General features: G+C 40.9%; 1 protein-coding gene across 3 annotated transcripts; it reads right to left on the bottom strand.

Moving 5' to 3' along the window:
• Window positions 1–12,085: 12,085 nt before the first annotated feature.
• Window positions 12,086–17,840, bottom strand: LOC131232753 (beta-carotene hydroxylase 2, chloroplastic-like). 3 transcript variants are annotated; one of them, XM_058229226.1, is made up of 7 exons: window positions 17,397–17,840; window positions 17,173–17,232; window positions 17,002–17,073; window positions 16,776–16,910; window positions 13,944–14,069; window positions 13,500–13,556; window positions 12,086–12,269 (listed from the first exon to the last, which is right to left on the bottom strand). In XM_058229226.1, exons 1-7 carry the CDS (start codon window positions 17,793–17,795, stop codon window positions 12,180–12,182), a joined length of 939 nt encoding a protein of 312 aa, XP_058085209.1. In that variant the 5' UTR covers window positions 17,796–17,840; the 3' UTR covers window positions 12,086–12,179. The 3 variants fall into 3 exon arrangements, with proteins under 3 accessions (XP_058085209.1, XP_058085210.1, XP_058085211.1); XM_058229227.1 differs by lacking the exon at window positions 13,500–13,556; XM_058229228.1 differs by lacking the exon at window positions 13,944–14,069.
• Between the last annotated feature and the right edge of the window lie 8,197 nt (window positions 17,841–26,037).

The following is a 26,037-nucleotide window of genomic DNA, read 5'->3' as shown; positions in this document are numbered from 1 at the left end:
CCGGTTTGGATTGGGTCGGGTTCGGTCCAAGCTAGAACCAACGGAACCCACTAAAAACTTTATTGAGACCACCTGACCAGGATCAGACCCAACCCATTTAAATGTTAATGGGTCGGGCTTGACTGACCCAACTCGGCTTGCCACAACTTAACTCAAGTTTAAGTAGGGCTGTACATAAGCTGAACTGAGTCAAGTTTGGCCCAACTCGACTCGACTTGGCCAATAGGCTATCCTAGTTCGAACTTGGCTTAGCTTGGTTATCAGGCTTGAGTGGCCAGCACGGCTCAGCTCAGTCAGTAGCTCGAGCCAAGCTTGAGTTCGATATGAGTTCAAGTTTGAGCCTAAGAGCTGACTTCGAGTTTAAATTTTAAATATATAAATATTTACAAAATACTTCTAGTAAGTGGACCTGATCTCAGTCGAATCAATTCAAACTGAGTCAAGTTCCTACCTTAGTCGAGTTGAGCTCCGACTTGGCTCGAAACATTTTTGAGTTCAAAAAATTAGCTTGGAATTGGGCTTTTCCGAGTCGAGGTGAGCGGGTTATAACTAAGCTATGTTTAAGAATGGATACAACAATGAATATGTAAGGTTCAACCTAAGCCCAACCCATTTACTTAAACATGTGATATTTCTAGCCTCAGCTAATCTACTGCTCATTTTGCTCGGCGTTAACCCACCTCAAACGCGGGTCAGGCTAGCCACCCCTAATCTTTCAAGCTTACCTCAAGTTGGCAGATGGCCCTGCATGTAGATACCTGGTTGGATGAGTACACATGGACTAGCCCATCCCATGAGCCAAATACTTGGGCCTAGAACCACCTCAGCCCATTAGCCATTATCTAAACCTAGGTTTAAAATCAGTGTATAGGGTGCACACCTTCAACCATCGATGCAATCTTCGATGGCCCATGCCACCTTGTATCTGGCCCATATAAGCCAATGTACAGTATTATTGACGAATTGCACCGGTCCATGTCGTTTAATACATACAGTTTCTGACTATAGTTGGCTCAACCCATTTGCAAATAACCAGGCATGGAAAATCATATGCTAAGGCAGGCCAATGGCCAGACCCAGCCCAAGAAGCTATTGAGCCTGACAAGTCCAGTCACCAGAGTAGGAAGGGCCCTACCTAACCTAATCCACATTCATGGGGCCTAGAAAACATGTCCCAGCTTAGACTCAGACCTAAACATGGTTAGCAAGACTTTGTTCTTTTTACTGCTGGGATGGACGCAATTCACAAATATCACCTTTGTTTAAAACTAGTGTGGCAACAAGGAGGAATGCCGGGTGAATGGATTGTTGGCATATAAACATGATGGTGGGCCATATAAAAAAATTAATGGTGGACGTGCCATTCCAATGGTTTCATACGGTGTGGCCCACCTGAATCTCCTATCATTATAATTTTTGGGTTCTAGGGTGAATTTAAAGTTAGCTTACCTAATGGACATGGTGGATCTAATGGAGATGCATCTATTTTACTTAAGGTGGGAAATGTTGGACGGATCAAATTGGCCACTGTAAGGGTCAACCAAACTGATTTCTCCACCTTTAAATCTGTCTATGGTGTAATCCACTTGAGTTTTAGATCTATCTCATTTTTTTAGCTCCTATCCTGCTATGATATGAAAAAAGATAGATGGTGTGGATAAAACCCATACATCATGGTGGGCCCCACAAAGCCCCTGCTAGGGGCTGCTTTCGTTTATAATGTAGGGTCACCGTTAGTTGCACATGCCTCTCAAAATTAATTTTGATTTAACTGTGAAAATAAATAGTTTAATATTAATTGTAATTTAAGGTTTGATCATTGATTTGAGCCATCCGTTGTATGAGTTCACCCTTCAATCCCCGTTTCGCCTACCCATCCGAGGCATCTTCTATACTTTAAAAAAACAAAACAAAAAAACAGTCTTTTCCCCGCAATTCTGAGAGAGACTCTCCTGTGAGGAGGTAGTCCTTTGAATTACTCATATATATCCTATGTATTTCATTTCGCACGGAAACTACTCTAGGAGAAGTTCGAATCCGTTCCGTTCTTTCATATGGATGCACATGCATACACAATTCATATTCAGGCCCAAATGAAGCATCTAAGCTAGTGGAGGCACAGCACCTCAACGCAAAGTGGGTCTCATGGGGAGCATAGCGAGTGGCCAAGCATTTGAAGCAGTTGAACTATGTTATGTAAAAACTGTCAGTCTCGTCATGATGTATGTGTCTGATTCACACTGTCCATCCATTTTAACAGCTCAGTTTAGGACATCAGTCCAAAAATGAGGCAAGTTGTAAGCTCAAGTAAACCACACCACAGGAAATAAAGGGGATAATGAATCTGTCTTAATAGGAGAAGATGACACGTTGAGTGCGTTGGAGACTATCAAATATAACCGCAGTTGCACAGGCTATGCCCTCTCCTACCTTGTGTGGGTGTTTCCCCTACCTTGGCCTATGGTACTACCATAGCTACCGGTGGTGGTACCTCTGCCTATGCGGGTTCTGTCTCTGCCTCAGTAGTCGCCTTTGCATGCATGAACAAAAACAAAACATAAATATCATCTTGATGCAAAACTTTTTTGATACATGCTCAAAAAGTTTGAAAGGTAGGCATTTGTTTGCCACAGTAGACCGTGGTGTGGTCCATATACAGTTTACATAACATCGTCTTACTTTTTTGGAGTGCTCTTGGGTGGAAGAGGGACCAACCTCATCTTTTTGCCCTCATGTATGAAAGAGCAAGTATTTAAGTGGATGAATATTGTCACATCATGATCGAATAGCCAGGGCCTACCCAAGATAATATGGCCTACCTCCATAGGCAACACATCGCACCAAAGTACATCTTCATAAGATCTAAACTTAATAGGAACCATGACATTGCGAGGAAACCGAAATCGAAGTCTTGTCTACCCAAGAAACTCTATAGGGCTCAGGATGAGGACTAGCTTTCAACTTTAGGTGATTCATGGTGTCAGTGGAGATCACATTTGAACAACTTCTATTATCGCCTCTTTTGTCGTAAGTATAGAAAATTGTGCTCATGTGCCAATCATCATTACTCTTAGACTATGCTAGGGTGCATCTGATAACTGCAAGTGTCATGATATTGACTCCTTTCTCACTAGCACCTCCTTCGGGCTCATGTAAACTTCTTCTTCGTATTCACCATGATCATCTTCACCTTCTTCTTGCTCTTCAATTATGAGGGTCTTAGGTTCTCTTTAAAGGAACACTCATGAGCATAATGGCCAAATCCTTGGTAGTTATAACACCGCTTGGGTTTGTCACCTCGTGAAGTGGTGCTGACAACTCGTTTGCCATTGACATTCTTTAAGTTGGATTGAGAACATGTAAGGGACTTAGATTGACCCCCAAAGTTAGACTTAGTCTTCATATTTGAGTCTCGAGAATCAAATCACCTCTACAGCTTGAGGTAATGCTCAATGTCTTACACCACTTGGTACATTTGTTTAGGGTGCCGACGTTGCAAGAGAAGAGTTCTCGCTAAATATCGGTTCGGAGGCTTGACTTGAAATGAGAGAGCCCAATCATCGGGTCCTCCTCAATATCACATCACATCATGTATTCTTCAAATTTAGTGATGTAATATGACACATGCATGATCTCCTGCCAAAAGGATTGCCACTAATCCATAAGCCTTTGACAGTACGAGAGGGGAATATATTTTTCTTTCAACATTTGTTTCATATCTTCCCAGTGCGCTATTGGGGCACCTCCAGACCGCTCAATCTTTCGCTCCGTGTTGGTCTAAACTAATTTGGCTTGGCCCACCAATTTCATCTTGGCGAATCTCACATGACAAACATCAGGCATATCATACCACTCAAGTAGTGGTTCATGCTAGTCATCTAGTCAAGGAATGCATTGGGGTCCGGGCGACCATCAAAATTTGGCGCATCTACCTTCACACTCTTCATGACTCGCTCATCGGTATCATAGTGGTTATAGAACTCTTTTTAGGGTGCTTGAAAATGAGCACCACTATGACAGCTAACTCGACCATGGCCTCGTCCACGTCCTTCATTAAGACCTCCTACGTCAATATGCACTAGGACTCCCACTTGGGATTGGTCATTCTCCTTAGTGTTGGGGTTGGCTTATAAAGATGTCTCTTTTTGCTCTAAATGGTTATTTTAGGCCGTCAATTGATTACTGTTGGCTCTACCATGTGCCTGTATGATTATCAGATATGTGTTCATAGTTTAAATGAGCTCGGTGAGTTTTTCTAGATTCATCATGGGGTGAAGACTAAATTCACATCCAGATTGTGTGGGCATGCACAAGGAAAACCTAATGTGAAGACTCTATACAATCCTATTGATGGGGTTTTTTCCCCAGGCTCTATTGGTCGTGAGCCTCACTCAATTGATCAAGGGCTGGTGCACGACCAGTTGAGGCCTGACTCGACTTGAACTCCAGCGATTTCGGGTTTATTTTCTCCGCGCTGCTCGACCAGTCGAGGGATCTGCTCGACCGGTCGAGGCTCCACTTGACCAATCGAGGACACTGCTCGACTAGTCGAGGTTACGCAGATTTTAGTCTAATTTTGTGCGGGATTTAGAATTTTGAGGCGGTTTTCGCAAGCGGTGTGAAAAGGAGTTTCCAAATTTATAAATATGGGTGCCTAGGGCCTTTTTAGGCAATGCAAGAGGGTTTCCTAAAGCTTTACAAGGGTTTGCTAAAGGGTTTAGGGTTATCAAAGGTGAGAGAGAGAGAGAGAGAGAGAAAGAGAGAGAGGAAACTTCTAGAAGGGAGGTTAGCTTATCAAGGTGATCTACTGTGCACTCGACATCTCAGCGGTTTTACGTTCTCGTAATCGGTGAGATCTCTCCGTTTTTATTTTATTCTCTTATTATTTATCCACTCTGGCGTGAGTGAAGAAGGTTATAACGTTCTACTTCATAGTGGATTGTTGATTTGGACGAGGTCCCATGGTTTTTACCTCTTTGAGGGTTTTCCACGTAAAAATCTCTTGTGTCGTGTGGTTTATGCTTTGATTTATTTCATTACTTTATTATCCTATAATTCTGGTTTGTTTTAGAAGGCTAGATCCTAAGCTTTTGTGCAAGGCCCCCAACAAAGTGGTATCAGAGAGTCAGGTTCATTGAACGGAGTGGGATCGGTTTTTGAATTATGGAAGGTGGCTCATTAAGGATGATCAGCCTCAATGGCTCTAACTGGACCATATGGAAGGCTAAGATGGAGGACTTGTTTTATTACAAGGACTTATATTTTTCAATTTTAGGCATGTTAGCGAAATCCAAGGATATGTCTGATGATGATTGGAAGAAGTTGGACCGAAAGGCGGTGGGGTTTATTAGACAATGGTTGGATGATTCTCTGTTCCACCATGTGTCTATGGAGATCTCAGTCGCTAGCCTATGATTGAAATTCCAAGGGCTGTATGAGAGGAAGACTGTCGACAATAAGATTTTCTTGATACGGCGACTGTGAATCTTAAGTTCAAAGATGGTGGTTCTGTGGCCGAGTACATGAATGAGGTCAGCAATATATTGAACTAGCTCTCTGCTCTGAAGATGGTCCTGTATGATGAATTACAGACTCTGCTATTGCTTAGCTCATTGCCTTATAGAGAGACATTGGTGGTTTCTCTAAGTAAGTCCGCGCCAGAAGGAAAGGTATCCATAGAATAGGTAACTAGCTGCCTCTTCAATGAGGAGACAATGAGGAAGTCTCAGGGGTCTACTTAGCAAGAGGCCATTGTGACACAGGAATGGGGGAGAGGAAAGAACATAAAGGGCGGAAAGGCCCGAGATAAATCAAGATGCAAGTCAAGTACCAGAAAGGATGTTGAATACTGGAATTGTGGTAAGAAGGGTCACTATAAGCATGAATGTCGTAAGAAAAAAGACAAGAAATGAAAAGGAAAGGAGAAGGAAGATAAATCAGATTCCACTGTGGTCACTTTAAATGGCGACGTTATAGTTATTCTTTCAGCAGATCACGATGTATGTCTCATGGCTATGAGTGAGGACACTGACTGGGTGATAGACTCGGAAGTCTCTTTTCATGTGACTCCACGCAGGGACTTCTTCACAAGCTATAAGTCAGGTGATTATGGGACCGTGAAGATGGAAAATTCTGACGTATCGAAGATCGTAGGGGTCGGTGATATTTGTGTGAAGACTGATGTGGGTTGCACATTGATTCTCAGGGATGTGAGGCATATCCCAGACCTTCGCCTCAACTTGATGTCAATGGAAAGGTTGGATATGATGGTTATGAAAGCCGGTTTGTTGGTGGGCGTTGGAAGCTTGTCAAGGGTTCATTGATCGCAGCCAGAGGAAAGAAGTATTGCACCATTCACAAAGCAAGTGTTGGTGTGTGTAAGGGTGGGTTGAACGGAGCGAAAGATTCAGCTATTGACATGTGGCACAGGTGTCTAGGCCACATGTGTTAGAAATGGCTTCAGGTACTAGCGAGGAAGCGACTCCTTCCAGACGTAACAGGTATACCTCTCAAAACCTGTCTTGATTGTTTATCAGGGAAACAACATAGAGTTTTATTTATTAAATCTGCTTCTCATGTTAATAAAGTACATGCATTAGATTTGGTTTATTTTGATGTTTGTGGTCCTATGAGGACAAAAACCTTAGGTGGGGTATTGTATTTTGTTACTTTTATAGATGATGCATCTAGGAGGGTTTGAGTTTATGCTTTAAAATCCAAGGACGAGGTCTTTGGTGTGTTTAAATTGTTTTATGCTATGGTCAAGAGAGAGACAAGTAGATCATTGAAGTACATTCGCACTGATAATGGTGGTGAATACATTGGTGACTTCCACGAGTATTGTAAGTCCCTGGGTATACAGCATGAACAGACGGTTTCCAAGACCCCCCGGCATAATGGTTTGGCTAAGCGGATGAATCGCACCATTGTAAAGAGAATCAGATGCATGTTGTCCTATGTGAAATTGCCCAAGACGTTCTGGGGAGAAACAATGCACACGACAATGTATCTGATAAACAGATCTCCATCAGCCCCGTTGAATGGAGAAGTACCTGAGAAGGTGTGAACTGAAAAAGATCCATCGTACAGTCATCTCAGGGTATTTGGATGCAGGGGATCCATTCACGTACCAAAGGACGAGAGGTCCAAGCTTGATATGAAGATCAGACAGTGTGTGTTCTTAGAGTACGGTGATGAAAAGTTCAGTTACAGATTGTGGGATCCGACCGAGAAGAAGCTCGTCAGGAGCAGAGATGTGGTTTTCTTTGAAAATTAGTGTATAGAAGACATTGGTAAACCAGAGAAGAACCAGCCTAGTTCAGGTGAGCTAGAGGACATGGATCTGATTATTCCTCCTGTGGTGCTTGATGATAGGGGAGTACAACAAGGTGCAAAGGACGAAGGAGTTCCTAAAGAAGATGGACCAGGGGAGCAGCCCCCACTTCATCCACCTGTTGAGCTACAGGTGAAGAGGTTATCTAGGGGCAGACAGCCGTTCAAGAGGTACTCGTCGCATGAGTACATTATGCTAACTGATGAGGGAGAGCCAGAAGATTATTCTGAGGCCCTAGCCGAGAGCATAAGGAGGAGTGGTTGAAAGCTATGTAAGAGGAGATGAAATCCTTACATAAGAACCACACCTATGATATGGTGAAATTGCCTAAGAGTAAGAAAGCTTTGAGCAGAAGAATTCACAGACGAGGTTCAAGGCCAGACTTGTGGTGAAAGAGTTTAGTTAGAGAAAAGGTTTAAACTTCGAGGAGATATTCTCACCAATGGTGAAGATGACATCCATACGGGTGTTGCTTGGGTTGACGGCTAACATGGATCTGGAGATAGAACAGTTAGATGTTAAAACTACCTTTCTCCATGGTGACGTGGAAGAAGAGATCTACATGCATTAACTAGAGGGGTTTGAAGTCAAGGGCAAGGAGCATATGGTGTGTAGGTTGAGGAAGAGCTTGTATGGGCTGAAACAAGCCTCACGACAATGGTACAAGAAGTTCGATTTGTTCATGTTACATCATGAGTATGACAGAACGGAATTGGACCACTGTGTGTTCACGCGCAAGTTCTTAGATAATGATTTCTTAGTTTTACTATTATACGTTGATGACATGCTCATCATGAGAAAAAACATCAAGAAGATCAGCAAGCTGAAACAGCAGTTATGCAAGTCGTTTGTGATGAAAGACTTGGGCCCGGCTAAATAGATCATAGGAATGGAGATAACCCGTGACAGGAGCAGCAGGAAGCTTTGGCTGTCACAATAACAGTATATTGAGAAAGTCCTAGAGCGGTTCAATATAAATACAACGAAGCCGATCAGTACTCCACTGAATGGTCACTTCAGATTGAGCAACATGCAGTGTCCTAAGATGAAGGTAGAGGTGGAAGAGATGTAGAAGATATCCTATGCGTCAGTTGTAGGAAGTTTGATGTATGCTATGGTGTGTACATGCCCAGACATAGCATATGCGGTTGGTGTTGTCAGCTGTTCTCTTGCCAATCCTGGTAAAGAGTATTTGGCAGCGATGAAATGGATACTGTGGTATCTAAGAGGCTCATCCAGGTTGAGCCTATGCTATGGTGACGAATAACCTATATTAGAGGGCTACACAGATGCAGATATGACAGACGACATAGACTCCAAAAAGTCTACATTGGGGTTCATGTTCACGTTTGCAGGGGGGAGCGATTTCTTGGTAGATCAAGCTATAGAAGGTCGTAGTGTTGTCGATGATAGAGGCCGAGTACATTACAGTCACAAAGGCATGTAAAGAGATACTTTGGATGAAGAGGTTCATACAAGAACTTAGCCTGAAGCAGAAGCAGCACGTGATCTATTGCGATAGTTAAAGTGCTATATACTTAAGCAAGAATCCAAGTCAGCATTTCAAGTCGAAGCACATAGAGATTCGGTATCACTGGATTATGGATACTTTAGAACAGAAGGTGTTACAGCTTGAAAAGGTCCACATGGACGATAATGAGTTAGACATGATGACCAAAGCTTTGCTCAAGGGAAGTTTGAGGTTTGTAGAAACTAGGCTGCTTGAAGAAGGTAAATCCCTCTTGGGTTAAAAAGGGGGAGATTTGATGAGATTTTTTCCCCAGGCTCGACTGGTTGCGAGCCTCACTTGACCGGTCAAGGGCTGGTGCACGACTAGTCGAGGCCTGACTTGACTCGAACTCTAGCGACTTCGGGTTTATTTTATCCGCGCTGCTCGACCAGTCGAGGGGTCTGCTCGACCGGTTAAGGCTCCGCTTGACTAGTCGAGGACACCGCTCGACTAGTCGAGGTTACGCAGATTCTAGTCCAATTTTGTGCGGGATTCTGAATTTTGAGGCAGTTTTCGTAAGGGGTGCGGAAGGGAGTTTTGAAATCTATAAATATGGGTGCCTAGGGCTTTTCTAGGCAATGCAAGAGGGTTTCCTAAAGCTTTGCAAGGGTTTGCTAAAGGGTTTAGGGCTATCAAAGGTGAGAGAGAGAGAGAGAGGAAACTTGTAGAAGGGAGGTTATGCTCATGGAGGTGATTTACTGTGCACTCGACATCTCAGCGGTTCTACGTCCTCATAATCGGTGAGATCTCTCCATTTTTCTTTTATTCTTTTATTGTTTATCCACTCCTGTATGAGTGAAGAAGGTTGTAACATTCTACTTCATAGTAAATTGTTGATCTGGACGAGGTCCCGTGGTTTTTACCTCTTTGAGGGTTTTCCATGTAAAAATCTCTTGTGTCGTGTGGTTTATGCTTTGATTTATTTCATTGCTTTATTATCCCATAATTCTGGTTTGTTTTGGGAGGCTAGATCCTAATGTTTTGTGCAAGGCCCCCAACACCTATATGATCTTGGACAACTCCACATGACTCTATATGACTTTGTATGACCAAAGAGACAATATTTCCTAAAATTCCAGCAATATCCACATGGGAATAACTACCTCTACAATGCCACAATATGATCAATGACACTATGTACGATGATCGATTCAATCTGATATGATAATAATTAATTTCAATTGTTGCATACTTAGATATGATATGACTTTAATTCCAATTGAGATATGTATTGAATCAGTAAATTGAATATTGTGATTGCTATGAATGAATTTATGGATACTTAGTCTTTTATTTTTATTATTTTAAAAACCCTTTCTTTAATCATTGAATTGAAAACTTAGACAAATCTTTACTGTTAGATTAATTCTAAGTTGTGTTCTCCATTCCCAGTGGATTCGACCTTGGACTTACCAATTTATTACTATATCGCAACCTTGCACTTGGGGTTGTCAACCCTTGGGTTCAAACATTGGCCCTATAGAATGGACGGTTCTTGTCGGAGAGTAATTCTCCTCTCTTAAAAAAACTTTAAAAAAGTCACCGGAAAGACTTCTAGGTCCCACGATAGAGAGAATGTCACCGAAAACACCTTGAGTGGGTCCTGCAGAGGTTGTAGCAGTGGTCTAACAACTTTTGTTTTGGTGGTCCCCTCTCTCTAAAAAAATTCGAAAGTTCCAAAATGGGGTCCAAGGTTAGGTCTTACCACACTTATTGGTTTTCAAATAGGTTCTGTGGGGCCCACTATGAGTAACTGCTAAAATTCACTCTAACCATTTGAATGATAATTTAATTTTAAGGCATAACCATAAGAATGAGGAAAAAAGATACATTGGTGAACCAAACTAGAGGAAACAATTTGGAATGAGCAACTACCATTATCTCTATTTAGAAGACACAGAGGGCTAAGATCAAAATGAAATCAATGCCTTCCTTATGAGGTTTTAGGATGCCCCGAATAAACGAGCGGATGAGATCTCCCATTGAGTGGGTTCACTCTTAGTTTCGTGCACCCACTCTCCTCCTTTTCAAAGAAACCTTTCTACTTCTAAAGCACTCAACGTCAACACGCTTGCCAATGGCATTTTGGTTCAAAAGCATAAGGGACAAATATATATATATATATATATATATATATATATATATATATATATATATATATAAGATAGATCTAGGATCAGGTGGACCACATTATGGAGAAACTATAGACCCATTTTAATAATAATAAAAAACACTTAAAAGCCCTGGCATAGCTCATGATGATTATTCACTGCTTCAAGGGCCAATCCAGCCAACCGGTTTTCTGAGAGATTTGGGCTGCTCATCAGGTGTGGCCCATCATTGCATGATCTATGAAAAAATGCCCTTGAAACTTGAAACGGGATGGGCTCAGTTCAGGATAATGGGCTCTTAGACCCAGCCCAAGCCAGGACAAATAACAAACCATCTTAAAACTTAGGCCCAGGCTACCCTTGGCAAGCCCAATCCTTGCCAGAAGCTGGTCAGGCCTGAAAGCCCGATGGCACAATGCAGCCCATCGACAGCCCTATTGTTGATCAATTCGTTGGTTGGTCATCCACGTCGTGATGTAAAGGTAGTAGAACTAGAATATTGTAGAGACTCATCTCTGCTGCAAACATGCCAAACACGTTGTGGGCCCTAGTTTGGTGGCCCACTGTTAAAAAAACAGTAGTAGTAAGTGACCACTCTATCAGGTGTTGTTAGAAGGTGAGCATTCAGTACAGAAGCACAACAAAGAGATAACAAGCTGTCATGGGATATGTGTCATTTTTTTGGCTGTGGTCAATCCACGGTGGGGCCATAATCAGGACGGTTCTTATTTCAAACAAAATCCAGCCACGTATACAGAGGAGATAGGTGTCGACCATATCCCGGACCCACCAATACTACCTTCTTGGTTTCAAAAGGGAATGGACAAAAAACTGTTGTGGATGTGGTCCCACATATCAGTGGAAGATGCACCGTCCATGTTTGTTGAGTAATACAAAAAACAAAAATGTGAGACGTGCAAGCTTCATCACTGGGAGAGATGATTTGGTTTAACCGTCCATTTTTATACGCAATCAATCGGTGGTTGGAATAATCAGTTTGCTACCATTTTTACATGGTGTCCGCAGAAATGTGTTCTTGATCTAATGGACGGCTCAGATGGTCGGCTGGACTGTCAGTGTGTCTGCATATGGTGCTATGAGGGCAGTGGATCATTTCTCAAAGATGCTACATTATCTAATCTATTTCTCTTTTCTCCTATGTTATTAATTGTAATAAAAACTTCTCTAAAAAAAGCAAAAATACAAATATAGGAATAGAACATAATCAGCTGCTTGGTTTTGAAGTGTTGGAGAGCTTAATTCTCCTATTGATCTCTTTCTCCAGCTCTTCAATGCCACCCACCTCCTCCAATTCCTGTCACATGCATCACAACACAACATTTTCAATCTCCCAAAATCATCATTCGACATTCCAAATCATCAGTCCGTTGTGGCCCACCAGGGATGGAATATGAAATCTATTTCATAAGACTATCTTAACATTCGTATATATGACCACACGCAGACCATTAACCATCAAGAGGAGATACTAAGACAGTCCACGTTCAACAGTAAAAAGATAAAAAATAAAAATAAAAATAAGATCCCACCAATGTATTGTTCATTGAAAACTGGGCTATGCTGTGTGGATTAGGTGCGGCCCTTACACTTGGGCCCACCTTGATGTATGTATTGTGTATACATGCCATCCATCTGTTTTGCCAGATCATTTTAGGGTATGAGCCTAAAAATGAAGCAGATCCAAATCTCAGGTGGACCATACCATATGAAACAGTGGTAAATGATTATTAAAAACTTCTTGTGGGCCACAAGAAGTTTTGGATCAAGCCGAACATTTATTTTTTTTCCTTCATCCATGTTTGTGTGACCTTATCAACATGTTGAATGGACCCACTGTTTCTTATAGTATGATCCATGTGAGATTTGGATCTGCTTCATTTTTGGGCTTGTCCCCAAAAATGATCCGGCAAGAAAGATGGACAACGTGGATACACAATACATACATTAAGGTGGGCCCCTCGATAAGGGCCACACAATCTTGGGTGAGGCCAGGGCCGTACCTGATCCTCTCCTTGCTTTAGGCTTGGGCTTCGACCTACTAGCTCATCTCCGTGAGCTGGGCTTGGACCTGACACGTAAGTCCTGATCATTATTGGGCTAATCTGAGCCTGGCTTAGATTGTTTTAGCCCGTTCTGGTTCAGCCCAACCCAATCTAACAAATTTTCTATGCCAACTTTTGTTTTCAAAGGGGTATGGGAAAGGATTTGTCACTCCATGAAAATGTTTGTCATCTTAAAATGTTGATATGCTGATACCTTAAGCTCATATGGTCCAAGGGTAGCACATGACACTTGATACATGTGGCATGCATAACTCTAATTAAACTAACTAAATTGCAGAATTCATTGTCCAAAAGTCACAATTCAAAATCAGATTGGTTGAACAACCCTATCGGTGACGCAAACAGGACCATTGGATATAAATAAATAAATAAATAAATAATCGTACTCAGATTGGTTGAACAACCCTATTGGTGACGGAAACAGGACCATTGGATATAAATAAATAAATAAATAATCGTACCTTTGGTCCCAAGAACAGTCCATATGGTACTCCATTGAATTTATCTGTATGGTGGATCTATAAATGGCAAATAATCAAGAACCCATGTTAATTGGTTGGCTTATTTTCGATTAATAAAAAGTTTAGAAAACAATGCGAGTTTCCCACATCTCCCTAAATGAGGAACGCATGCATGCAATCCGGACCGTCTGACACCGATCCCCAGCTTTCTATTAGCACGATGCTAAGGTTAAACTCGCCTGGTTCATCTGATCAATGAATTTTTTTTCGCTTTGGTCCACCCACGATGGACCCACGTATGGACGGATGTGCATGCATACATGCCACGTGTCAAGTGGATAGCTTGTGATCATTTAGTGAGTTGTAGCTGCCCCCACCTTAGAGTGTGGCCAAGATGGAGAATAAAGGAAGATATGTACAACTTTCATGTATTAATATATTTACTTGGTGGGCAGCCGCAACCCTCCGAAAGTAAGGCACGTCCGCGATGGGCCCCACAGGAAATCTACGGTGTACGAGGCCGTCGTGGACGAACATATAGGCCATGCCAAACATGGTGATTCCCAGACCCTGCAATCAAATACATTACCCATTTTTCACGGTCCAGAAAATTCGAAGGAAGAATACAATACAAATTGGCACCATGTGAATTATTTGAGGGGTGAGGACTACTGTGTTAGTTTTGCACAGTTTAAAGAATGGTGGTGACTCATCCTCCTCACGTGTCACTAAGTGCAGCCATCCAGGCCGTCCAGTTTGTGGGCCTAGTCTGGATGCAGCATGCACATCCCTAAAATCACACTGATCATGAATCCAATTAATGGCTATTAAATGGATGGTTACGATTAGAATAGTGAGTTGTTCTAGTTGTAGAGAAATATCAGATGGCTAATATTACCATCTCAGTGCAAGTTTTTGGTGTGGATGGCATGGATTGCTGTGGAACAGGGATCCGATTAGGTGTTACCCAGGTGTCCTTTTTGTGAGTGTTTATAGCTCATTTTATGCCATGGTCTAAAAAATGAAGCGGATTCAAATTTAAAGCGGACCACAATACAGGAAACGGTGGTCACCGTTAAAAACTACGGCCCACCATAAAGTTTATTTGCCATCCAACCTGTTGATAACGTATCAAAGACATAAATGAAGGAAAACACAAATATTAGCTTGATTCAAAACTTTGGTGGCCCCCAAGAAATTATTTATGGCTTGGATATACAATACATATATGCCTTCATTACGAAGGATCACTGTTTGATTACATCAAACCAGCTTCGATGCCATAGAAGCAAACTCGATGCCATTGAATTTTTTTGAGATTTTCATCCCTAGTCGATGGATAGTTTTGGTTATTCTTCGATGTCATTGAAGCACCTTGGATGACATTAAGGCTTTCGCGCAAATTTTTTGCGGAAACGTAGATTTTGCGATTTTTTGTTTCCTATTCCTTCTAAGTGTTTCTAAAAGGGTTTTAGGGTTTCAAGGGGTGGAGAAAATGTGAGGTCCTTCTAAGTATTTCTAAAAGGGTTTTAGGGTTTCAAGGGGTGGAGAAAATGTGAGGTTTGAGGATTGTTCAAGCCGGTAAGTTCTCTATCTTTATAATTTGTGCTTTCCAAGTGGAATTTTGTATCGCTTTGTGCCGTGGTTTTTTCCCGCAAGGGTTTTTCATGTTAAATCTCTATGTTCTTTTGTGTTTGCTTGGTCATCTTTGATGGCTATCCTAGATTTAGATCTGTGTGATTTTGTAGACTAAATCCCAACAACATTAAGGTGGGCCCTATGGTAAGGGCCACACCCGCAAACGTGGTACCTAATCTACTTTCGGTAGAACTACGTTGTGTGTACAGTTGAGGAGTCCCTACCATTTTTTAAAGTTGTGCATAACTAAATATACAGCAGGGTCTTCATTCATGGCTCCGCGGTCAACTCACGAGAGTTTCAAACCTGAGACCAGGGATGAGTGCCCATGTGGTGTGGGTGGGTGTGTGTAAAAAGACATAAAACTAAAAAAAACAGCAGTCCTATACGAGGACACGGAGAAATTTTCACCACAAAAAGCCTCAGCGAATACGGACCACATGAGGCTAATAAGCATGACGTAGCCCAAATTCCGTGGTGCCCACCGTGATGTATGTGTTTTGTCTGCGGGCAACACCCATCCATTTTGACATATCATTTAAGAGCGTGATCCTAAAAAATGTGGCAGATTGAAGGCTCACGTGGACCACACCAGAGGAAGCAACCGGGGTTGAAAGCTTACATTTTGGATAAAGCTAATATTTATGTTTTCCCTTCATACACGTCATACAAGTCTACGCAATCTTATAAACAGGTTGGATGGAAAATAACATCATGGTGGGCCCTACAATGTTTTCAATGGTTGGAATTCAATCCAAGACCGTAGCGACACTTTTGGCACCTACGGTAGGGATGGAAGAATCGGAGTGGACCCATCTCTCAAAGTATCCGTTGAAGGCTAATCATTTGGAACCGTCCATCTGATCACACTAACTGTGGTCGTAAACTAAACCAAAACATACATGGACACGGTTATCCTAGCCACCTGATCGGTCGCCCTCAAAGAAAAGGTGGGAGTTAAAAAACAAATCCGTTTAATGGTCTCTTATTTAGGAGGCGGTTTGGGCCTGCAGGGGTGGCTAGTGGCTAGTGGTCGGTGCTCTGTGGGCCTCGCCATGATGTATATGTTTTACCCAGGCCGTCCATCTATTTTTCAGGCTTGATCCGAAAAATGAGGCATGTCTAAATCTCAAGGTGGACTGCACCACTGGAAAACAGTAGTGATTGAATTTCCACCATTAAAAACCTCATCACTTGACATCCAACCTGTTGATTAGGTAATACAGACCTGGATGAAGGAAAAATATATAAAAGCTTGATCCAAAACTTTTGTGCCCCGACGAAGTTTTTCAACACTGTTTCTTGTGACGTGGTCCACTTGAGATTTGGATCTATCTCGATTTTGGTGTCGTACCATAAAATGATCTGGAAAAATGGATGGACGGCGTGGATGAAACACATACATTATAGTGGGGTCCACGTGGCACCGACCAATCGCCATTGGCCAGTGGCAGGGTCACTAGCCAATCGGCGTCTAGGAAGGATACGGCCTGGCAGATGGACAAGCACGACTGATGCATCACCTCTGCTTCGTGTGCAGTGGGGAGATGGATTCACACACCATACTCCCGTTCTTTTTCAAAATCCGGCAAGGGTAGAAATGGAAATGGAAATCGAAAGAGACTATTTTATACTCACAGCACCGAAGCAGAGGCCAGGAACGAGGCCTTTATTGAAGAATCCGTACGAGAGAAGGGCGATGGCAGGACCTGCGTTGATTATTGCAAAGACGTCGTTGAGCTCGAACGGACCGTCTCTTGGCCGGTGGTGGGACTGCACCCATGTGCGTAAATTAAGTCAGTACTCACCCCATGCGCACGGTAGCATCATCACATGATTTAAGAAGGAGAGAGAGGATAGATACCTCATGCATGTGCCACAAAGAAGCATGCCAGAGCGATTTGTGGGCCCATCGAGCCCAGAACTCCATTCCCACCTGACAAGAAGAAAAACCCGTGCGCAAGTTAGCATCAAGCATCAAATTACCAAAAAGACCCTGGCTTTTAGCTCAGAATTACGAGGGAGGGAGTCTTACAGCGGCCCCGACGGACAGAGCAAATGTACCGAACATTTCAGAAACCGGAATCACTCCACCCTATCAATGAAAGAAATCAAATCGAAAAAAGAAAAATATTTAGCAAAATCAATGAACATTGGGGACCGATTTCTAAGAGCTCAGGGGAAGAGGGCAGAAATCTAGACGCAAATTGAAAGAGAGGATTTTTTAAATCCGGGTCGGGATTCCCTCCGGCGAAGTACCTGAAACTGCCACGAGAATCTGTAATAAACGGCTGTAACAGCCATGGATGTTATCCCGAGGCTCGACATGATCGCCGCGATGAGGTATGTGGACCGCTCGGATCTCCTCCTCGCCATTCTCTCCGCGGCACGAACGGCCGAGATCTGCTCCCTGTTTTCTTCTAATACTACTAATACTGGTTCTTCTTCTTCTAGATTATCTTCCTTCTTGTCTGAGGTCAGGAAGCAGACGGTTGAGATCGGTCTTCTCCGCTGAATAATCCTGTCCGTTCGACGAGTCAACGGAGAGAAGAAGAGGAAGCAATTGCTTATACCGGTCCTGGGTTTCTGGCCGAGGAAGGGATTTCGGCCGAAACGATAAGGTTTTAGGGTTGCGGCAGCTGAAATGCCAGCCTCCATGGCTCTCTTTTCGACCTCAGAATCACAGAGAGAGAACTTTCAACCTCGAAACGGGCTTTTATCAAAATAGAGAAGATGATACGGTACATCCAGTAGAACCGGAATAGTACAACCATCTTTCGACAATACACGTGGCACGGTGATTTATCACTCGGAACCGTCCATCCATCTAGTTTTCTTTTCGTTACCATCGATGATGAATAGTTGAAGATGGATATCCATTGGATGATCCTAACCACCCGATGGGTGGCCTTCTAAACAAGGATCGGAGACAAACATGGTTGACGGTCCACGTAAGAGTGAGGGAAAATGAAAATGGATTGATGGTATAAGATTGCCTGATAAGTGTGATCTTTTTAAATCATAGGCCATCCATCTCAAGGCCACTGGATATACGCTCCCCATCAGAGACGTCAACCTTATTCCGGATCCGACACATCATACTGGAATCCTAGGTTGATCTTGTTTAATATGTAACAACCCATGTGTATCGATACTAAATTTTGAATCATATAAAATTCGAATTGATTAAAGTAAATAATTTAATTTTATGATTATTAATAAAAATTAAATACTTAGTTTAATTGGTAAAAGTGATCTTCGTGGAAGGTAAGGTTTGTGGATTAATTCCTAATATTGCGGTAAATTAAAATTTTGTGAAAAGTATAAAATTTCAAAGGAACCTTTTACATCCACAGCTTTCTCTTTATAAAAAGAGGAAGTAGTAGAGAAAGTTATTAGTTCGTTATTTTAAAATATTTTCCGTTCATTGATTGAAAAGTACTCTAGATTTACATAATAAATGGGGGTGGATCTACCATATGCCTATTGTTTCGATTTATGAAAAGTTTAAAGATAAAAAGATGGCATTTGCACAAGATCTTGTGTTGTAGATATTAACTTTGAACAATTTGGTCATGTCAATTTAGATCGGATTGAATCAAAGATTTCTTAAGGCCAAATCATGTTAGGGCTTCAACATTTAGATTAATCTGACAGTTGAATTGCCCACAACGATCCATGGATATTATTGATAATAATATATTATGTTGTAGAACGGTTTTAACTAGCTATTGTAGATTTCGATAATTCAGATATGAGCGATCCTCTGATTTTTCCAATTTCTAAGATGGGAATAATCATTAGATTGTTTGGACCTAACTATTGGAGTGATTAAATTTATAAAGGCCAAGGAGACAGAGGAAAAATCCTAAAGTTTTCGAAAAATCAAATTGTGTAAAAGAACTTAATTGACTTCGGTCGATTGATTAAAGTTAGTTTTCGATCAATCGAACATGTTGATTTTTGTTGAGCAACTAAAGACTGAAATTCATAATATGGTTTGACTGATTGAAGTCCAAGTTTGATCGATCAAGGGTTTCTTCGACAAATCTCAATTGATTGAGGGTATTGATCGAGCATAATGAAATCTGTCCAACGACTAATTTGAATTATTTTCAACATTTCTCGATTGATCGGTCAGAGGGTTCAATCGATCGAAGGTGACCAAAAGTGTGCATAGACTTGAGTTGTAAAATCTGAATTGTTTTGATTCGTGGTCGATTGATCGGAGGATCGATCGAGGGCCTTCGATGCTTGCTCAATCGATCGATCGCATTGATCGACAATTCTTTGTTTTAATTTTTAACTAAGTTAATGGATTAATAATATTATAATGGATTAATAGTGGGTTATCTAACTTAACTAAAAGTAGACCTTATTGGATGGAATAGCTAAATTAAATTCATAAATTATTGAATTATTTAATATGGATTCATATTCTATATTTTTAAGCACAAATGATTGGAGGATTTAACTCTACCAAGAACAAGTGAGTGAATCCCAATGTGTCTCATACCTTTATGGTTAAGATAGATGATATGAATGCTACGATTGTTATGGCTGTTATGATTGATGTGATTGCTATGATTGCTATGTTGTTGTGTTATCATGTTAAGACGATCCTTATTATATGATTTATGCTCAGAACGATTATTAACGTAAATTAAATACGTGGACATATAAATCATTGAAATCATAAATTCATTTTTTCCTCTCGTACCGAGAGCTGTATATATTGATTGTGCATATCGAGGCATATAGCATTGAGCATGCATTACATGCATCCATAACGTTCCTACATTGATTCTTAGAGGCCCGCTTTAGATGACTGCATGCACACTTCGTGCTTGAGTTCCTGAATAATCTCCCTGAATGGTCTCTTAGTATATTCGTTACTAGATGCCCACATTAGTGGAAGCCTAATCATGGAGTAGATGCGGGCTTTTCCTATGCCTACCTATGGTAGAAGCCTACCAGGTGCAGATGCAGGTTGACGGATATTCAACTCAAGTAAGTGGACAATCATCCCACTTGACATGTATTTCATGACATTCTTTACATATATACTCATGCCTACACATATATTTGGTATTGTTTATGTTATTTTACCCGTGCTGTGTATGAACCATTATGGGGTTCACTCACAAGTCTAACTAGCTAATATTGTGGATTGACAACTGTACAAAGGCGAATGAAAGAGGAAATATTCCGAACCAAGTGCCAGAGAATGATGATTGGTTTGTGAATGAAACACAAGACCAATGATCATATATGGCGGAAGATAAATTTATTGCATTTGATGGATGATTCGTTCATACATTTGATTAATGAGAGAATTTAATTTTTATTCTTTATAGTACTAATGTTTAAATTTAAATTAATATTGTTCATAATCATGATTTTGTTAAACAATATTTCATCTTTTAGATGAATAAAATCCTAAATGGGTGGACGTAATTGAATTTTAGAATTTAATTATGTGGCTATGAATATGATGAAATTGGTTATGAAAAAGTATACGATTGTGTGAATGCATGAATGTTAATTTGGTGAAAACTTAGAATATATTAAATTACACGGATAAATAAATACATGATGAGTAAAATTTTGTACACTTGGTGTACGAGTCATGGGTCCGAGGGTGCACACTATGCATCCGAATTGTGGGGCGTGACACCATGTTAGGTTAAATAAACTACAACATGATGGGTTAGGGGGGCATTCGGATTGTAAGTTACTTAAGATAAGTTACTTTTGCCTTAAGTAACTTAGTTTGATTTTTTTTTCTTATTAAACAAAAGTGATTAAGTAATTTCAAATAAAAAATTACTTATAATTAATCACAAACCAAACTTAGTTATCTTAAATGAGTTACTTATTTACTTTGTAAGTAGAAAAAGCAAATTATTTGGTGGTATCAAAACGAGCCTTAAATTGAAGAATAAAGAACCGAGGTATATATCAATGATGGAAATTAAAAAGAATAACATGTACGTGTTGGTGCTGAAGATTTAGGAATAATAAGAAATCTTAATCAATGACTTTCCAATGTAAGTGTGTTTTAAGTTTATAGCTTTTCTTTTTTTATAAAAAAAATTTATTTATGTTTACACCTTACCTGTCACGGTTAGCTCCAATTAATGGGATATCGACATGTGTTGACGCATTTGTAAATAAGCCAGAAAAAGGTACTCACAATTCTTAAAAGAAACATCGTGAAAATTTGAAATACAACTTTACCATAAACCCGTGTTATGCCTGAAAGGTCATTGCATTCAAAGACATGCACAACCGAAACCCTAGAGGTGGTTATCCTCCCAATAATATATGGTAAGAATACAGGCTGTGAATATGTAAAGTGCCCAGAAAGCACACATAATTCAATGCAATACTAAAGCGGTAACATCTAGTGATACATAACTTAATTTAATTGGCCATGCTTAATTGTAGACTTCTAAGTGATGCATCAAGAAGAGAAAGCTGTCTGACAATGGAAACATGACCACACACAACAACATAATGATCGGCTAATCCCTTCTCAAAATATAAGTGTATCGAGCCAAAGCTGCTAACCATTGACAAATTGAACCGAAAAGCCAAGGGACCATACACAAGGCCACCGCTTAACCCAAGCTTATAAAAGCATCAGAGAATGAGGACGAAGAGCCCCAGACACTCGTTAATCTAAACATAATAAATCTCTTTTTAGCTTAATGTTGCCCATCAAATCTTTGGTCCCCACGTGAACGCTTATCTTATCTTAGGGCCGGTTTGTTTTCGTGGTGTTGGGTGAAATACCTGTGAAATGGGTCATAATGACCACTTCCCTCGTTTGAGTGACGGAAAGACGGCGTACATTGGGAAGAAGGGAAATCCCATTTCGAACAGAGGGGGATTCGCTGGGAAATCTTGGATATTTGGCGCACGTCTCGGAGACAGGACGCACCGTCTCTATGGTCCGTAAGAGCATCGATACAAACGTGCCACCTCGTCTATATATTGGTGGGAAATCTCAAATGGAGGTGTGTCTCCCGCAAACCTCCCTCGCAGGTATGTATTCCAGCAAATCTTCTTCCTCCGATATGATGAATTTCTCTTATCTTCAAACTCACAAACCCCTCATTTGCAATCCTGCCGGACTTATTTTCGTCCTGTTGACAGGTTCACTTTCGGTGCATTTCACCTGTCGTGCTTCCTCGAAAACCGGCCGGTCGTGAGGCAGAGACGTTCGACACCAACCACCTCAGTCCGAACCTCTCCACCGATGTTCATTTTAGCCCAAGATCAGTGGAAGATCTTGGTCTCAAGTGGACCACACCGCATGAAGCAGCGTTGAGAAACCCATCACCGTTGAAACCTTTTTATGTCTAACAATGATGTTTTGCCTCTATCCAACTTATTAATAAAGTTACATTTACCTGGATGAAGAGAAAACAAAAATATCAGTTGCGTCTTCCACCTCTATGGCCCGTAAGAGGTTTTCAACGGTAAGAGTTTAATCCCCATTGTGTAGTACACGTGAGCTCTGGATCTGCATTTTTTGGGCTTAACACCCTAAAATGATAAGAAAAAATGGATGCACGGTGTGAAAGATGGGCCACTCAAAGCTGTTGAAATGTTCCCAGAAGAGGATGAGCCATTGTAGGGGGAATGGATTGCCTACTCCTCCTGCTACTAGCCAATGGCAGGGGGCGGTGCTCTGTGGGCCCCACTATGATGTATGTGTTTCATCCATGCCGTCCATCTATTTTTCCAGATCATTTTATGGTATAATACGAAAATTGAGGTATATCCCAATCTAAAATGGACCACGTTATAGGAAACAATGTTGAATGAGCATCGACCATTAAAAACCTTTTGGGGCCATAAAAGTTTTGAATCAAGCTGATCTTTTGAATCTTCCCTTCATCTGGGCCTGTATGACCTAATCAACAGATTGGATGTCAAATACACAGTACAGTGGGCCTTAGGAGAATTTTAATGGTGGATACCAATCACTATTGTTTTCCTTTTGGCGTGGTCCACGTAATATTTACATCACTCTCATTTTTGGGATCAAGCCCTAAAATGATCTGTAAATATGGGTGAACCAAATGGATGAGACATATACATATGGGCCATACAAAAGTCAGCTAGGTAGACTCAGATTCAGCCATGTAGACCGATTGGTGAATGTGTCCTTGCCTAATAAAACGGGCAGGTGCAACTCACCATGGAGCTGACAAAGTCCATCTTTAATATTGACCATTGGTTTTCTTTTCCAACTATTCTTCTTCTCATGTATTTGTGTTCTCATCTGATCGGTTTCCATCCCTCCTTTTTTGAGATATCATTACTTATTGTTGGATCTGCCTGATGAACGACATGAATCTCTCACTTGAATGCCATGGTGGCACTCTTGAAGTGACTATGTATAGAATGCAAAAGTCTGGCTACAAACAGCACCGCCCAATATTTTCAAACCTTTCACACACCTGCTAGAGAGGTTTGCTAAGCCCACACGCGTGTCTAGGAATAAGGGGTGAACCAAATGGATGAGACATACCCCTACAGGGATGGACTCGGTCCTGGCAGGGGCTTTGTGGGGCCCACTATGATGTATGTGTTTTATCCATACCATTCATCCATTTTTGCAGATCATTTAAAGGCATTAGCACAAAATGGAGGCAAATCCAAGGCTCAAGTGAGCCACACCACAAGTAGTATGGATAATAATACACCCTTAGATTTAGATTTAGATTAAGATTTAATTCATTTTTTATTTCGTATCTTAAAAGGATCTGAAAATTAAATGTATTCTGCTTACTTTTACATTGCTATTTAAAATTTTAATTTTGAGTTATACCTTGTTTTTTTTTTTTTTTTTGGTTATAAATTTGTTGAGAAAGTATCTTTATTTGCTATGAAATTTACTATTATTTCTCTGATTAATATATATTGTGGCATCAAACAAGAATCATTTTTCCTTTCCACTGTTCCTGTAATCGCAAGTGCTAGAAAATCAAAGATTCTTGTAACAAATCCACTCTATCCATCAGTTTTGAAAGATCACCTTAATGTTTGAATATTAAAAAAAGACTTATGAAAATCTAACGTGGGTCACACCAGATGAAAAATAGGGAATGGAAACGTCCACCGTTAAAACCTTACTGGAAACGTGGATCTCTGACAAGTGTTCCTTGAGTCACGACCCTTTTCTTAAATCCAATACATGGCACAGATGGCCACACCATGTGATCTGGCATCTATACAAGTTGCAGTCATCTGGCATCTATACATGTGTCAGTCATCTGAGAATTCTTTATCTTGTGGAGCATGCCAAAAATGAGAGAAATATAGATCTCATCTCAGGTAGACCACACAACAGGAAAACATTATTGATTTGATGGAGGGAAAATACAAATATTGGCTTCATCCAAAACTATTTGTGGTCCACAAAAAGTATTTAATGGAGATCCACACCACTGTTCCTAGTGGTGTGCATCTGCTTAATTTTTGGGATCCCTTGTTAAAATGAGCTGGAGATATGGATAGATGTTGTGGATATAGAACACATACATCACGGTGGGCCCCACACGGTAAGGGTAATACTCATTATGGTGTTACTCAGGATAAACATAATCCCCTCCCTTCAAACAGTGGGTCCCATGTATAGGGGCCTACTGCTAGAAAATCAAATTGATGTGGGATGGTTATCACACGTTGCTATTCCCCCATTAAACCCTATAGTATCAAACAATGGAGTATCAAATATCCGTCCATAAACTAATATATTAAGATGGGCAGATGGACTACAGTTAGCATGGTCAACAATACAGTTAGTCATCCACAAAAATTTTAGTCATCCTCAAAAATTATCATGTCATCGTTCTAATCAAATTCACATGCATCTTATATAGACAGAGGTGAATCACTATGGCTGGGAGCGACTGGACGGATGAAGAGTTGGAATTCTTTGTAGTAATATTGGCTGTGGGATCTGCTGCAATAGCAACTGGGGAGTATTGTTGCACTTACCTCTTTCGAAACCCTCCAAGGTCTGCTGCTTATGTTCGTGCCCGTATTATTGACGGGATTATTAGGGCAAGGGAAACTGATTGTGTTTCGCAACTAAGGATGAAAAAGACCACGTTCTTCAATCTTTGTTCAATTTCACGAGATAAGGGTCTGTTGGTGGATGCGAAGCATGTAAGTATGAAAGAACAACTTGTCATGTTCCTCCATACATTAAGTCACAATGTCTAGAACCGAGTGATTGGACATCATTTTATAAGGTCAGGAGAAATAGTAAGCCGATACTTTAATCGAGTCTTGGATACAGTTGTTTCTTTATATGGAGATTACGTTACACTCCCTACAATTGAGACCGCAGTGCAGATATCATCGAACCCACATTGGGCTCAATACTTTCAGGTATGATATAACATATCTTAATTCCAGTTGATGACGATCCTTTGTCTTCAAATTAGAAATCTCAATATCACCTAACGTATGCCAAGTTTAACATAGGATTGTATCGGTGCGATAGATGGGACACACATTCTTGCTTTTGTACTATCTGCAGATAGTGCTGTCCATTGAAATAGGAAAGGATTCATATCCCAAAATGTCATGGCAGCTTGCAAGTTTGACATGAAGTTTGTTTATGTCTTAGCGGGGTGGGAAGGTTTCGCATAAGATGCATGCATTTTGCAAAGTGCTTTGACTTACTCAAGCGATCCTTTCGTAATACCCCATGGTAAACCCATGGACATCAAGTACTCTAATGACTTTATAACATCAAATGAACAAGAATTGATATTGATCAGAAATTATTTTCAAAATGTAGGTAAATACCACATAGTGGATGCAGGATATGCACACTCACCTGGATTCATGTCCCCATATCGCGGTGTGCGTT

The sequence above is a fragment of the Magnolia sinica genome, chromosome 18 (genome assembly GCF_029962835.1).
Source record: "Magnolia sinica isolate HGM2019 chromosome 18, MsV1, whole genome shotgun sequence".
NCBI lineage: Eukaryota > Viridiplantae > Streptophyta > Magnoliopsida > Magnoliales > Magnoliaceae > Magnolia > Magnolia sinica.
This window is presented reverse-complemented; position numbering and strand designations above follow the sequence as displayed.

Excerpts from the sequence above, each read along its gene's own strand:
- LOC131232753 (XM_058229226.1), bottom strand. The coding sequence starts at position 17,795 with ATGGAGGCTGGCATTTCAGCTGCCGCAACCCTAAAACCTTATCGTTTC. Across the intron at positions 14,070-16,775 it reads CTGGCCTCTGCTTCGGTGCT|GGTCTGGGAATCACCATGTT; the intron begins GTGAGTATAAAA and ends ATTTGATTGCAG. Across the intron at positions 13,557-13,943 it reads GGGTTGCGGCTGCCCACCAA|ATCCACCATACAGATAAATT; the intron begins GTAAATATATTA and ends TGCCATTTATAG.